Source organism: Prinia subflava, chromosome 5, assembly GCF_021018805.1.
Source record: "Prinia subflava isolate CZ2003 ecotype Zambia chromosome 5, Cam_Psub_1.2, whole genome shotgun sequence".
In the NCBI taxonomy this organism is placed as follows: Eukaryota; Metazoa; Chordata; class Aves; order Passeriformes; family Cisticolidae; genus Prinia; species Prinia subflava.
This window is the reverse complement of record NC_086251.1, coordinates 61485553-61499746: the sequence shown is the minus strand read 5'-3', so window position 1 is coordinate 61499746 and position 14194 is coordinate 61485553. Positions and strand designations below refer to the sequence as shown.

The 14194-nt window shown below is 55.7% G+C and overlaps 1 protein-coding gene across 9 annotated transcripts in view; it reads right to left on the bottom strand.

Moving 5' to 3' along the window:
- TRIM9 (tripartite motif containing 9) overlaps positions 1-14194 on the bottom strand; it is a 63248-nt gene that overhangs the window by 28568 nt on the left and 20486 nt on the right. For all 9 annotated transcript variants that reach the window (XM_063399705.1, XM_063399713.1, XM_063399712.1 and 6 more), the window contains exons 2-3: positions 1814-1909; positions 1293-1415 (exon numbers count right to left, since the gene is read on the bottom strand). In XM_063399705.1, coding sequence (XP_063255775.1) covers positions 1293-1415; positions 1814-1909 — 219 coding nt within the window. The remainder of the gene's footprint in view (positions 1-1292; positions 1416-1813; positions 1910-14194) is intronic.

The following is a 14194-nucleotide window of genomic DNA, read 5'->3' as shown; positions in this document are numbered from 1 at the left end:
GACAGGAACAAGCAGTGGGATGCAGATCCATGGATGGGACAGGATGAAGCAGTGGGATGCAGATCCATGGATGGGACAGGATGAAGCAGTGGGATGCAGATCCATGGATAGGACAGGATGAAGCAGTGGGATGCAGATCCATGGACAGGACAGGAGCAGGCAGTTGGATGCAGATCCATGGACAGGACAGGAACAAGCAGTGGGATGCAGATCCACTCCTCCAGCCAAAGGCCTCTGAGGGTTGTGCTGAGCAGGGAATTTGCTTTGTGCTGCCTGGCTTTGTAAGAGTTTAATTAACCATGGCCTGCAGGGGACGAGGGAAAGGAGCCCACCAGGCACTGGGGGTCCCCTCTGTGCCGTGCCTGTCTGGGGCTGTGCTCTGCTGCTGGCAATGAGCTCTGATGGTGGGCTCGGCCCCACAAAGCTGCCATTGTCCCTCTCCCCGTGGAAAGGCCCTCGTGCTGCCCGTGGTCTGCATGCAGAGAGGACTGGTGGCCTTCACCCTCGTTTCAGGCAGGTCCAGGAATCCCTCTGGCAGCCTCCTGGGTGGCCCAAAGCAAGGTGAGGACACACAGAAGGCAGGACACTGAAATGACCTGGGGAGAGGGACCCTGGAATGACAAATGTGGGTGTGACACCCCTCAGCTGGACTCCACCACTGATGGCCAGGGTGCAACCCCCTGGTCCAACAGTTCTGGGCATGGCTGTGCCCATTCCACTGCTCCCAGGGGAGATCTGATCCTTGGCTTCCCTTCTCAGCCCCACATCAGCTGGAATGACGTAGTGTGGTGAGGTGGGAATGACACAAACCAGGAGCCCACTCCCACAGCTCCCCCTGAGCTGCACCTCTGCTTCCCAACACCAAAAATCTCCGTGCCACCACCACCCTGAGGCCACCAAAGCAGAGAACTCAGAGCCAGTCCTGCTCCTGGTGACAGCTCGTGACCCCAAGTGGCTCAGGACTTCAGCAGAAGTTACAAGCACTCAGCACCCTGCAGGATCATTCCAGAAGCTTGGGAGCAACATGGGACACGAACAAAGCCATCTTCCATGCTGTACACGTGGTTCTGCTGACCCAAGGACTAGAAATGAACCAAATAATTCAGTGGGAGCCACCTGGAGGAAGCAGCACTTTGTCAGGGATGTGCTGGGAGTGGGTTGGGCATCTCAAGCTGGAATTCACATGGAAAAGAAGCGGCTTTGCAGTGACCTCCCCCAAAAAAACAGCATCCCAGTCCTCATTCCCACCCAGTGCCAGCCCTGCTGGCAGCTCTCTGAGCAGCCAGGCTCACCTTCAGCTTGTGCTCGTGCTCCTTGTTGACCCGGGACAGCAGCTGGGCTTTCCTCCTGTTGAGGGCGTCGATGAGGGCGTCACACTGGGCCACCAGGCAGGCCTCGAACTCCACACTGTTCTCCTGTGGGGCACACAGGGGGTCACAGCCCAGGGAACGCCCCCAGTCCAGCTGGGAACTGGATTTTCCTTTTTAATGGTGCCACACGGGCCGGTTTGGCACCACTGCCACCCACGAGCCCTCAGCGTGGGATGGGGGATCCCTGTGGCCTTGGGTGGTGGAAATGTGCTGGTGGCAGGTGAGGAACAGGTTTGGATCCACCCAAGGCAGGGATGGGAAGGGCTCAGGACTCTGCTGTTCCTTCCAGGAGCAGCAGTTTTGGGGAGGGGACAGGGGGGTAATATGGAAAATGAGGCGTGGGCTCCTCTGGGAGAGCACCCACCACACCAAGCTTGGGAAGAGGGACAGAGGATGGCTCACCCTGCTGGGAAGGGGCAGCTCCTCACCGTGGAGACTCATACCTGGATTTGCTGCACCATGTTGCGGAGCTGGACCAGGAATTCCTTTGCCTCCTTGGCTCTGTCTGACAAACCATTCAGGGCCTGGGAAAGCTGGCTCTGCAGGGGAAGCAAAGAGCAAGGTCATGGCCAGGACTCATCCATCCCCTGGGCTGTGTGGGGTTTGGGCTGGGGAAGGGCTGCAGCCCAGCACTGCCCCCAGCATCCCACCAAGCCGTGCCTGGGTGCAGGGAGAGGGAAAACCCTCAGCTCGGATCCCCTGGCTTTGGGAAGCAGATATTCCATGTCCTCCTCCTCCACAGGCTTCCCTGGCTGGTCAGGGACATGCCACATCCACCCTGGGTCTCACAGAGAGCCATTTGCTCCCTCTCCCCTGGATCTGTGTGCTCCAGGGAATCACCAAAATTTCTGCAGGATCTGACCCATGTCTGCTGGGAACGCAGGTCAGGACACCTGAGTCATCCTGAAAAACACCCAAACCCTCCTGGAAGTGAAGGGAAAGCTCTTCCTGCAAACCACTGGCTGCTCCCCCTCCCTTTTGAACAATCCCACAGGCCTGGCCCGTGCTGGGCTGAGCAGCAGAAGGTGGTAATAACAATCATTATGTTCATCAAATGCTTTTTCCTCAGGAATCTTCCCCATCTCCCCCTTCTGCCGTGATTCCAGCAGCCTGGGGATTATCTCAAGAGCCAGGCAAAATCACCCTCAGCAATTTTCCCCTGGGAGAGATTTTGCCTCTTTTGTGGGCTGCAAACACCCCGTGGGTTTTAAGGGGTTTTTTTTGGGGTGATCTTTCTTTGTGGCAGACACAGAAGGGAGCTGGGAAGGTGGCTGATGTCCCCAAATCTCCCAAAATCTACCGTGTCCATCCTGCCAGGGATCAGGATGTGGGCACTGGGCTGGCATCCCTTCCCAGCAGATGCCAGTGTGGGAGATGGGAAGTGAGATGGGAGAGGGGGAGCAGGGCTCTGCTGGGCTGAAATCAAGAACAAAACCCAGCACTGCCACCGAGGAGAGCCGTGGCAACCCTTGAATGGCCCAGAAAATGATGGCCCAGAAAATGACCCGGCTGCTGCTTTCCCCGGGAGATGTTAATCTCCCCCGAGTGGTTCCTGCATTTCCTCTGTCATTTATCAGTGCCCCGGTCGTTAGGACGTGGAGCTAATCAGCGAATGCATCTCTAATAAAAACGGGATTGCAGAGTCAGCTCAGCGGGTCCCCCCATCCTCCTCCCTCCCCCAGCCAAGGTCAGAGCCCTGCAGGGACAACCCAGCCCTGCCTCTTCCCAAGCCTCCATCACCCTCCTGGATTTGGGAAGATGCCCCAAGCCCAGCAAGGTGTTTTGCTGAGAGCTGTGTTGCTGCAGGGCCCCGGTCCCTGATAACACAGGCAATTAATGGGAAAAATCAGCAGGGGTTGGTTGTGTTTACAAGCCCCTCATTAAAATTGCAGCATGTTGGATTGGTTTTTTTTTTTTTCTCCTTTAAAGTCTTTAGAAGGCTCTTAGTTTTTTTTCTCCTTCCATTAACATGCATTTCATAAAGGGTATCTTTAGATCAACATAATTCTTTGAGGCTTTCCTGATGGGAAAGCTTTTTAGACGTGGGCTTAAAATTTCGTGAGAGCTTTGTGTGTGTTGTCCGTGGAAGTTCCTTCACCCCAGGCGCCCCCAGGCTCGCAGCACCACGATGTTAATTGTTGGAGCAGCAAGCTCAGAGCCCCCACAAAAGGATGGTCCATCAGAGCATCCCTGCCTGTGTCTCACTGCAGCCCTTTCTCAGCTCAGCCCTTCCCTCTGCTCCACATATTCCTGATGCCTCCAGTGCAGGCGAGTGAGGGGCATCAGAGACACTCCAAAAGTGTGATTTTCCCATCATTTTAAGGCCAGTTCCTACCCGTGGGTGGGCACTGGACACAGGAGCTCCAAGGTTTGGCTTTCACCAGCAGGAGCTCCCAGCTCCAGGATGGGGCACTCATGCTGGGGCTCTCCCAGAATGGAAACCATTCCCTGTGTCCTGTCCCTCCAGCCCTTGTCCCCAGCCCCTCTCCAGCTCTCCTGGAGCCCCTCCAGGCCCTGGAGCCCTCCAGAATAGCTGTTCACATTTCTGACACGGGCTGGAAGGATTTCCCCTCTCATCCCCACCCGGAATGCTGCACTCTGCATCTCCGTGTGACAACAAAACCACTGTGGCTTTTTGGGGTGGGGAGCCCTGCTGTGGGGACACCATCCACAGGATCATCCATCCATCCCTGCAGTGGAGCTGAGCCCAGCCCTCAACCAGCACAGGCAGGGAAATTAATGAGTGTGGAATGAAGAAAAATCCCATTTACCGGCGCCTTAAAACCCAGGGAATGTATTCTTTGAGGAAAGCTGCCCTCTTTTCGTTCCAAGGCAGTAAGAAGAGACCTCTGTGATTCACATTAGCATTAATGGGAGCTAAGCATTTAAATCTCTCTGTCCCCCGAGCACTTAGGAGAGAATCTGTCCTCTCTTTGTGCGCTCTAATAGCTCCATAACCCTCCTCCTTCCCAGGCACGGCTGACAAAGGGATTTCTGTCACTCTCAGATTCTCCTTGGCCCAGCACAGGGATGAGAGCAGCCGGTGCAGAAGGCTGAGGGCTCAGGAGAGCTGAGCAGGCTCCAAGAAACAGAGAAAAGCATCATTTAATCTCAGCATCGTCAGAACTGCTCTGGTTTTCCTGCTGTACAGCCCAGCTGGCAGTGATGGAGCTCATCCACGCCGACGTGGAGGTGAGGAGGGAGCTGGGTTTGTTATTTTGGGGGCCCTGGGTGCTGGAGGGGTGACAGCTCCATCTGGGACACCAGGAAAGCCTCAAGTCCACTGGTGCTGGGATGAGGAACTCGGTCCCATTTCAAAGCCCAGCTTGTTTGCAGGCTCTGGCACCAGGCAGGATCATAAAATCACAGAATTGTTAAAGTTGGAAAAAGCCCTTGGAGATCATCGAATCCAACTGTTCCCCACCACTGAGCCGTGTCCCCAAGTGCCACATCCATGTGGATTTTACATCCCTCCAGGGATGGGGACTCCAGCACTGCCCTGGGCAGCTCTGCCAGGGCTGGACAATCCTTTCCATGAAGAAATTTTCCCTAACATCCAATCCAAACCTCCCCTGGCCCAGCCTGAGGCTGTTCCCTCTCCTCCTGTCCCTGTTCCTGGAGCAGAGCCCGACCCCCCCGGCTGTCCCCTCCTGGCAGGGACTGTGCAGAGCCACAGGGTCCCCCTGAGCCTCCTTTGCTCCAGGCTGAGCCCCTTCCCAGCTCCCTCAGGAATTCTCCAGCCCTTTCCCAGCTCCCTCAGCCTCTCCTGGGGCTCCAGACCCTTCCCCAGCCCTGTTCCCTTCCCTGGACACACTCCAGCCCCTCAATGTCCTGTCATGAGGGACCCAGAGCTGTCCCCAGGGCTGGAGGTGCCTCAGCAGAGCCAGCACAGGGGACAGTCCCTGCTCTCTCCTGTGGCCACACCGTGGCTGGTACAAGCCAGGTGCCCGTGGCCTCTCTGCCCACCTGAGCTCACGTTCAGCTGCTGTCAACCAACATCAAACTCACCAAAACTCATCCCAAAAGAGCTCCTGGCATCACACCAAGGCCCAGCACCTGCTCTGACACCACTGCAAGCAGCCCCTGCTTCTTCTCTCCTTCCAACCAAGTCACCTCCCAGCCAGTTCTCCCACTGGAGCATCCACATGGAAGGAGGAGAGGAGAGGAATGGCATGGCAGGGAAAGGAGCTGTTCCAGCTGTTCTGCTCCTGCCTCCAAAGGATGAGGAGCTGTCACAGATGCTGGAGTTGAACTCATGCAAGTCTTTGTTTTAATTAAAGCACAGGACCTGCAGCCTATGAATCCTGAGGCCAGCCCTCTGTACGTGATGCCTGACTAATTAAAATGGGATGTTTAATTAAAACTTGCATTCAGTCAGGAAGTTGATGAAGCTAAACTGCTGCTTAATTGGCTTTTGGCTCCAGTCACGAGTGCCTGACTTTGGGATTCAAGGCTGCCTCTGGAAAGAAACCAGGAGCTGCAGCCTGGGCTGGATCTGCCCCTTGAGACGTGAGGGGTCAGATAGTCCCTGTATCCTGCAGGGGCTGGTCCCTGTGTCCTGGGATCCTGCAGGGGCTGGTCCCTGTGTCCTGGGATCCTGCAGGGGCTGGTCCCTGTGTCCTGGGATCCTGCAGGGGCTGGTCCTTGTGTCCTGGGATCCTGCAGGGGCTGGTCCCTGTGTCCTGGGATCCTGCAGGGGCTGGTCCTTGTGTCCTGGGATCCTGCAGGGGCTGGTCCCTGTGTCCTGGGATCCTGCAGGGGCTGGTCCCTGTGTCCTGGGATCCTGCAGGGGCCTGGCCTTGGACACTTCCAGGGATCCAGGGACAGCCACAGCTGCTCTGGCAATTCCAGCCCAGCCAGGAATTCCCAATTCCCAGTCTCCCATCCACCTCTGCCCTCTGGCAGTGGAAGCCATTCCCTGTGTCCTGTCCCTCCAGCCCTTGTCCCCAGTCCCTCTCCAGCTCAGGTTAGATGGGACTTGGAGCAACCTTGACTAGGTGGAGAGATGGTCCTGATGGTCCATCCCTTCCAACCTAAGCCATTCCTTCATTCTGAGGTCTCAGCTGCAAATATCTGTAACTCTGAGCCAGAGCAGGAGACAGGAACAGGCCATGGATCTGAATTATCCCTCTTCCAACACTGCACCATTCTGCTGCTGAGCACTGGATGTGGCTCCAGCTCAGGCTTTCCTGGTTTTCCACAGGAAGATGTGCTCCCAGCCTGCCAGGAAGCTGCAAATCAAGCAACAGAGGGAAGAGCCCACGCTTGTCATCAGAAGGACACACACGGAGCCAGGTTTGTGAGCTGAGCTGCTGGGTGCACACTGTACAGATAATTACCCAATACAGCCTCACCCCTGGTGAGACACAGCTCTATCCAATAAGGATGAGTGAGATGAAAGAAGGGGTGAACTGGTGAGGGGAGGATCTGCATGGAGGAACCTTGAGGAGCATGGAGGAGGGACTTATAAAACAGGATCCTGAGGAGAGAGAATCACAGCTCTGAGGTTAGTCTGGGTCTTCAGGTAGAGCCTCTTGTTGGAGCCTGCAGTCACAGTCTGGCTGAGTAAAAGCTGCAGTCAGAGGCTGCAAATCAACCCCTGCAGAGCCTGCACACCAATCCCTGCAGAGCCTGCACACCAATCCCTGCACACCAATCCCTGCACAGCCTGCACACCAGTCCCTGCACACCAATCCCTGCACAGCCTGCACACCAGTCCCTGCACACCAATCCCTGCACACCAATCCCTGCACACCAGTCCCTGCACACCAATCCCTGCACACCAATCCCTGCACAGCCTGCACACCAATTCCTGCACACCAATCCCTGCAGTCACAGCCTGCACACCAGTCCCTGCACACCAATCCCTGCACACCAATCCCTGCACACCAATCCCTGCAGAACCTGCACACCAATCCCTGCAGTCACAGCCTGCACACCAATCCCTGCACACCAATCCCTGCAGAACCTGCACACCAATCCCTGCACACCAATCCCTGCAGAGCCTGCACACCAATCCCTGCACACCAATCCCTGCAGAGCCTGCACACCAATCCCTGCACACCAATCCCTGCAGAGCCTGCACACCAATCCCTGCACACCAATCCCTGCAGAGCCTGCACACCAATCCCTGCACACCAATCCCTGCACACCAATCCCTGCACACCAATCCCTGCAGAGCCTGCACACCAATCCCTGCACACCAATCCCTGCACACCAATCCCTGCACACCAATCCCTGCAGAGCCTGCACACCAATCCCTGCACACCAATCCCTGCAGAGCCTGCACACCAATCCCTGCACACCAATCCCTGCACACCAATCCCTGCACACCAATCCCTGCACACCAATCCCTGCAGAGCCTGCACACCAATCCCTGCACACCAATCCCTGCACACCAATCCCTGCACACCAATCCCTGCAGAGCCTGCACACCAATCCCTGCACACCAATCCCTGCACACCAATCCCTGCAGAGCCTGCACACCAATCCCTGCACACCAATCCCTGCAGAACCTGCACACCAATCCCTGCACACCAATCCCTGCACACCAATCCCTGCACACCAATCCCTGCAGTCACACCCTGCACACCAATCCCTGCAGAGCCTGCACACCAATCCCTGCACACCAATCCCTGCACACCAATCCCTGCAGTCACACCTTGCACACCAATCCCTGCACACCAATCCCTGCACACCAATCCCTGCGCACCAATCCCTGCACACCAATCCCTGCGCACCAATCCCTGCACACCAATCCCTGCACACCAATCCCTGCACACCAATCCCTGCACACCAATCCCTGCACACCAATCCCTGCACACCAATCCCTGCAGAGCCTGCACACCAATCCCTGCAGTCAGAAGCTGCAAGGGAAACCCACAGCAGGAGCTTGCTGCAACCAGAGTCAGTGAGTATTTGGAGTTAAGTTGGCAAAGCTGTGAAGAGGAATAAACCAGGACCCTCTTCATGCTGTGCTTAACAAGAAGTCTGTGCCTTGGCTCATTTCTATCCTCTAATAACAGGGCTGCTGTAGCACATTTCTGGGCTCAAGGCCCGTGTCTGTGGGATTTTTTACCTCCTCAGGGTGCCCCAAACTCCCTGTGAGGTGCTGCTGGCAACACCCAGGCAGAGCTGAGCCCCAGGCCCGGTGTGCTGTCCCTGGGGTGCACAGATGGCCCCGGCCTGGCTTTGTTCAGCCACACACAAGGGCACTGTATTCCCTCAGCAGGCAGAACTGATTCAAAAGCTCTAGCCTGGAAATAAAACAAGGATAGATTCTTTTCAAGCGTGACTTTACTAAAACCCTTTCAGTGCCTCCCATGTGGGATCCCCTGGGCAGGCACAGTGCTCTGCCTGCTCCCAGCCTTGCTGCGGGCCGTGCTGGATTCCTGCTGGGTTTAGTGTTTTATTTAGCCTTGTCACGGTGACAATCCTGCAGCAGTGGCAGTGTCTGGCATCCATCTGTACTTGCCTAGCCCAGCTGGCTGCCCAGAGCCCCTCATCCTACACCCTGACCAGCCCCCAGGTTTGGGGGTGCTTCCTGAAAGGAGACTTAAAAATGTTTTTAGAATTATTTGGTCGCCAAGCCCTGCACTGGGGACGTTGCTGGAAGCGGGAGAATTAGGATGAAAACCACCAATTCTTCTCCTGGCACGGATTCTAAGGCACATAATAGATATGTCAGAGCTGTGAAAGAACAAGTGTGGCCTGCAGACCTCCTGCCAGGAGCCGTGTGGATGAGGGCCTGGCTGGAATGCCTGGGATGCTGCAGGGACAGGTCACACATGCTGAAATGGAACAGCAAAGCGTTTTGTTCCTGCTGTGAATCCTTGTGCTCACTTGAACCTGCTTTTCCCTGCCTCCCAGGCCAGGCCAGCTGGTGCTCTGCAGGCCTGCAGTGACTCCTCAGCGGGATTTGGGAGAAGCCTGGGTGAGGAGAATCCCCAAATTCCAGCATCCCTGCTCCTTGATCCCATTTCTTTGAGGGGCAAACCAGGCATGCAAAACTCCCCCTGCAGAAGTCACAAACCCAGGTGGCCTGAGAGGTGACAACCTTCCAAAGCCATGGAGACACCAGATGAAGATTCCATCAGAGCTGTAGTGACCTTCCACACCTCAAGCTGTGGGATCAGCCTCGGTTTAGCTCATCCCCTGGAAAAGGGCTGCTGCTCTGGGATGATTCCTTGCAACCTGATGAATCCTAGAATCATGAAAGGTTGGAGGAGACCTCCAAGATCATCCAGTCCAACCTCCCAGGTTGGCTGAAGCTGACCAAGGCCAGTTTTGCCCTCAGGGACACTCAGTGTGGGTCACTGATGTGACTTTCTTGGCTGTCCCTGAACAAATACCAGAGTTATGGAATGTCCTGGGCTGCTCCTGACTGTGAGGATGTATTAAAAGATTCTCTGTCCTTGCTTTGATACGGGATCTAGTCTTTGCTTTGATTTTTAGGGAGAAGAAATGTAAGCACCTTGCAACAGCCCTTTGATTTTGTCCAATTAATTCCTGGTTTGCTTCATTAACGATCAACAGAAAATGATCTTAGCTCTTCCCTGCCAACACCTGACACGGGTCCCTTTGAAAGCACAGACAGAACTGCAGGATCTATTACAGGGATGCTGAGAAAAACTCAGCCAGGAGCTGCTGCTCTCCCACAGGCACAGAGGGGGGCAAACAAGGTGAGGAGAGAAACTAAAAATTCCAAATATCAGTTTGTTAAGTGAGCTGGTGATGAGGTTCAGTCTCCACGTTGTAGGAGAGACAATTTGGTTGTGTCCCTGAGAGGAAGTGCTGCAGCCCTGCATGCAGACATCAAGGGGGGAAAACCAGGGCAAGAGAATTCCAAATCCATGCTGAGCCTGGCATTTTTGGGGATCTGAGCCCTGGTGAGAAGACCCCAAACTTTGCTAAGGGCTGGTCCTTGTGATCTGGGATCCTGCAGGGGCCAGGCCTTGGGCACTTTCAGGGATCCAGGGGCAGCCACAGCTGCTCTGGGCACCCTGTGCCAGGGCCTGCCCACCCTCCCAGCCAGGAATTCCTTCCCAAAATCCCATCCACTCTGGCAGTGGGAGCCATTCCCTGTGTCCTGTCCCTCCAGCCCTTGTCCCCAGTCCCTCTCCAGCTCTCCTGGAGCCCCTTCAGGCCCTGCCAGGGGCTCTGAGCTCTCCCTGCAGCCTTCTCCTCTCCAGGTGAGCACCCCCAGCTCTCCCAGCCTGGCTCCAGAGCAGAGGGGCTCTGCTGGAATTCTGGGAGGCTGCTCCAGCCCTTGGAGCAGCTCCATGGCTCCTCTGGGCTCACTCCAGCAGCTCCAAATCCTTCTGATCCATTTTCCTCTTCAGCCTCCTCCACTGCCCCTTATTTAATTCCAAACCTCCTGCAGAGGCAGCTCCTTCCCTGCTGTGCCCTGGGATGTCCCTGGAGATGACTGACTGGGGATTTTTGTGTGAGCCACCCCACTGACCCAGTGGCCACCTGAGCCACAGGTGACCTGAGCAGCTCTGGGAAAACAAAGGGAGCCCCTGGAGCTGACCCTGGAGCTCAGGACACCAGCTGAGTCTTTAATACCCATTCCCTTCTGTCTGCTGCACCGTGGTGAGGGGAATCCAGGGCTCTGAGGCTCAGGAGTGAAGGGAAAATGCCACAAGGAGCAGGGATCAGCTGTGGGGGGGATTAGCTGCTAAGCAGCCTGCTCAGGAAATGCAGCTCTGGCTCCATTAAGGGCCTTTCTCTCCAATTAAGGCTCTGCAATGAATTTGTTGCTTCTTAAGAACAACAGGAATGCTCCTTCCGTGGCTGCCTGAGATGGGGAGATCTTCCTGCACGAGCCAGTTCCTTCTGACCTCCTCCAGAGCTCTGAACTCTGCTTCCTGAGGCTGCTTATAGCTGGATCCATTGCCTTGATTAGCTGGCACTAATGAGCAATATCACTCCTGATATTTGCTGTGCACTGACCTCCTCAACAGCGCTGCAGCAGCCCAGTGGGGAACTCCATAATCCTCCCTGGACTTCTGGATGCTTGTTCAGGGCTGGTTCTCTGTTGGCAAGGGGAGCAGAAGGAGAGCAGCTCTGGGCAAGGTGCACCTCACTTTCCAGGGTGCCAGGAAGCCAAATTCCTGCAGGGTCCCTTCAGCACAGAGTCTTCTCCTGGGTGTTTGTCTGTAACGTGTCCTGCCCTTCATCACCCCCAGGGAAAGGAAATCTGCCAGGATGTGCCTGATTGCAGCAGGCAGCCCCAGTGATGTCAGAATCCCAAATGGTTTGGGCAGGGACATCTTTAACTATCCCAGGCTGCTCCAAGCCCTGTCCAGCCTGGCCTTGGACACTCCAGGGATGCAGGGGCAACCACAGCTGCTCTGGGCACCCTGTGCCAGGGCCTCACCATCATTACAGGGATTAATTCCTTCCCAATATCCAATCTAAACCTACTCTCTGTGTGAATCCATCCCCCCCTGTCCTATCACTCCATGCCCTAATAAAAAATCCCCTCTCCGCATTTCTTGTTGCTCCCTTCAGGAGGTGACAGCTACTCTCCCCTCATTTCTGACCAGGAAAAGACCTTTCACAGCCAGTCTTGACCCCAAAATTCTCTCATCTCAAGCAGGAAGCCTCAGTGGTGCCACTCCAGAGCAGCCCATCCCTGGGGAGCTGCATCCAGGCCAGTTCTGTGCTGATGGACCTGTGGAGTGAGCACCGTGTCCTGCCCTGCTCCCACCCACAGATTTCTGCCACCACCCCTTCTCCAAAGGATCCCTGAGCAGGACTGGGCGCTCCACCCTTCCCCTCTGTGCTTCTCCTCTCTTGGCAGGAGGGCACGGAGAGCTCTCAGCAGGCTGCACAGCTTCCCAGCCCCTCTCTTGTTCCTGGATCTCTTTGGATGGATTCTGCTCTGCTCGTTTCTCCTCCCTGCCCCTGTTCCAGCTGCAGCTGGAAGTGGGAGCCTGGTGGGGATGTCCCACACAGAGGAGCATCCCAGTGCAGAGGGATGTCCCAGCCAGGAGGGAAATGGGCTCCAAGCTCCAGCAGGTGGGAGCCCAAGGGGAGGAGGGCAGGGTCCCATGGAACAGCCCCCACAGGGCTGCCCTTCACCAGGCAGGGGTTTGCTCCCTCTGGGGGCTGGGAACAGCAAAGAGTGCCCAGAGAAGCTGTGGCTGCCCCTGGATCCCTGGCAGTGCCCAAGGCCAGGCTGGACAGGGCTTGGAGCACCCTGGGATAGTTAAAAATGTCCCTGCCATGAAGAGAAGACTGGAATGAGATGGGCTTGAAGATCCCTTCCAACCCAAACCATCCTGTGTTTCTTGCTATGAATTCCACAAATGCAGGAGGAGTGGTGTGCAGGGTGGTGTGTCCTCAGCTCCTCTGCAGTGGAGGGTAGGGGCAGCCCTGTGTTTATCCTGCCTGTAGAGACCTCCAGCCAAGAACCTGCCCAGGGATGTGGCTGGGGGTGCAGATCCAGGGGAGCTCCCAGCACCTCCAGCTGCTCAGGACACTGAGCCCCACGAGGAGGGAGCTGCAGGACAGCTGTGACTTGTCCCCAGAGAAGCTGTGGCTGCCCCTGGATCCCTGGCAGTGTCCAAGGCCAGGCTGGACAGGGCTTGGAGCAGGCTGGGACAGTGGAATGTGTCCATGCCATGGCAGGGGTTGGAATGAGATGAGCTTGAAGACCCCTTCCAACTGAAATCATTCTGTTTCTTGCTATGAGTTCCCACCAGTTTTAGAATTTAGAGACAAATATATATATATACATATATACATATATATTTAGAGACAGAGCAGTCTCTGTCCATGACAAACACCAAAGCAGGCTTCCACACTGAGCCGTGGCCAAGCATCTCAGCTCTTCCTAAGGATTCCCACAACATGAAAAATAGGGTGTAAAACACTGATGGTGTCATGGCCATCCTTAATTATATCCTGGAGGCAGCAAACCCCTCTCTCCTCCTCAGCAACCTGCTGTCATCTCCCAGAAAACCACTGCTCCACTTGACCTCCCTTCTGCTCCAGGCCTGAGGAATGCCAGGGGGTTTGAGTTCATCCAGAACAAAATGAGCTCCTCAGGGATTGCTGTGAAATGCTCCTGTTTATGCAGAACAAACGAGCACTGGGGGAACGACTGACAGAAAAGGTCAAGAGGCTTTAAACCACTTCCAGCCTAAACCACTTCCAGTCAATGCTAGGGAATGGGCTTTTCTTGGGCTGCGATGAGAGATGTAACCAAAAATGTGTATTCTATCACCATCTGCTGAAACCAGCTGGGGAGGAGTTTTCTTTATCTCTTGTGTAACCCACTCCTCATAACTCCAGGGGGGTGTCTGCTGTGAATGGGCAGCTCTTAAACCCAGCTGGGGCAGGGCTCTTTATCCCTTCCAGGACCCATCCTCCCTCCAGGGGATCTCTGCTGTCCAGGGGCCATCGAGGCTCCCTGCAGGGCTGATCCAATTCCATCATCCATGGGAGATGCTGCACCCAGGGGAGGAGCCCAGAATTCCCACCTGGATAAACCCTGGGATCCAGAGCCCAGCACAGCCTGTGTGCACTGCATTCCCACCTGGATAAACCCTGGCATTCAGAGCCCAGCACAGCCTGTGTGCACTGCATTCCCAATGGATAAACCCTGGCATTCAGAGCCCAGCACAGCCTGTGTGCTCTGCATTCCCACCTGGATAAACCCTGGGATCCAGAGCCCAGCACAGCCTGTGTGCTCTGCATTCCCACCTGGATAAACCCTGGGATCCAGAGCCCAGCACAGCCTGTGTGCACTGCATTCCCACCTGGATAAACCCTGGCATTCAGAGCCCAGCACAGCCTGTGTGCTCTGCATTCCC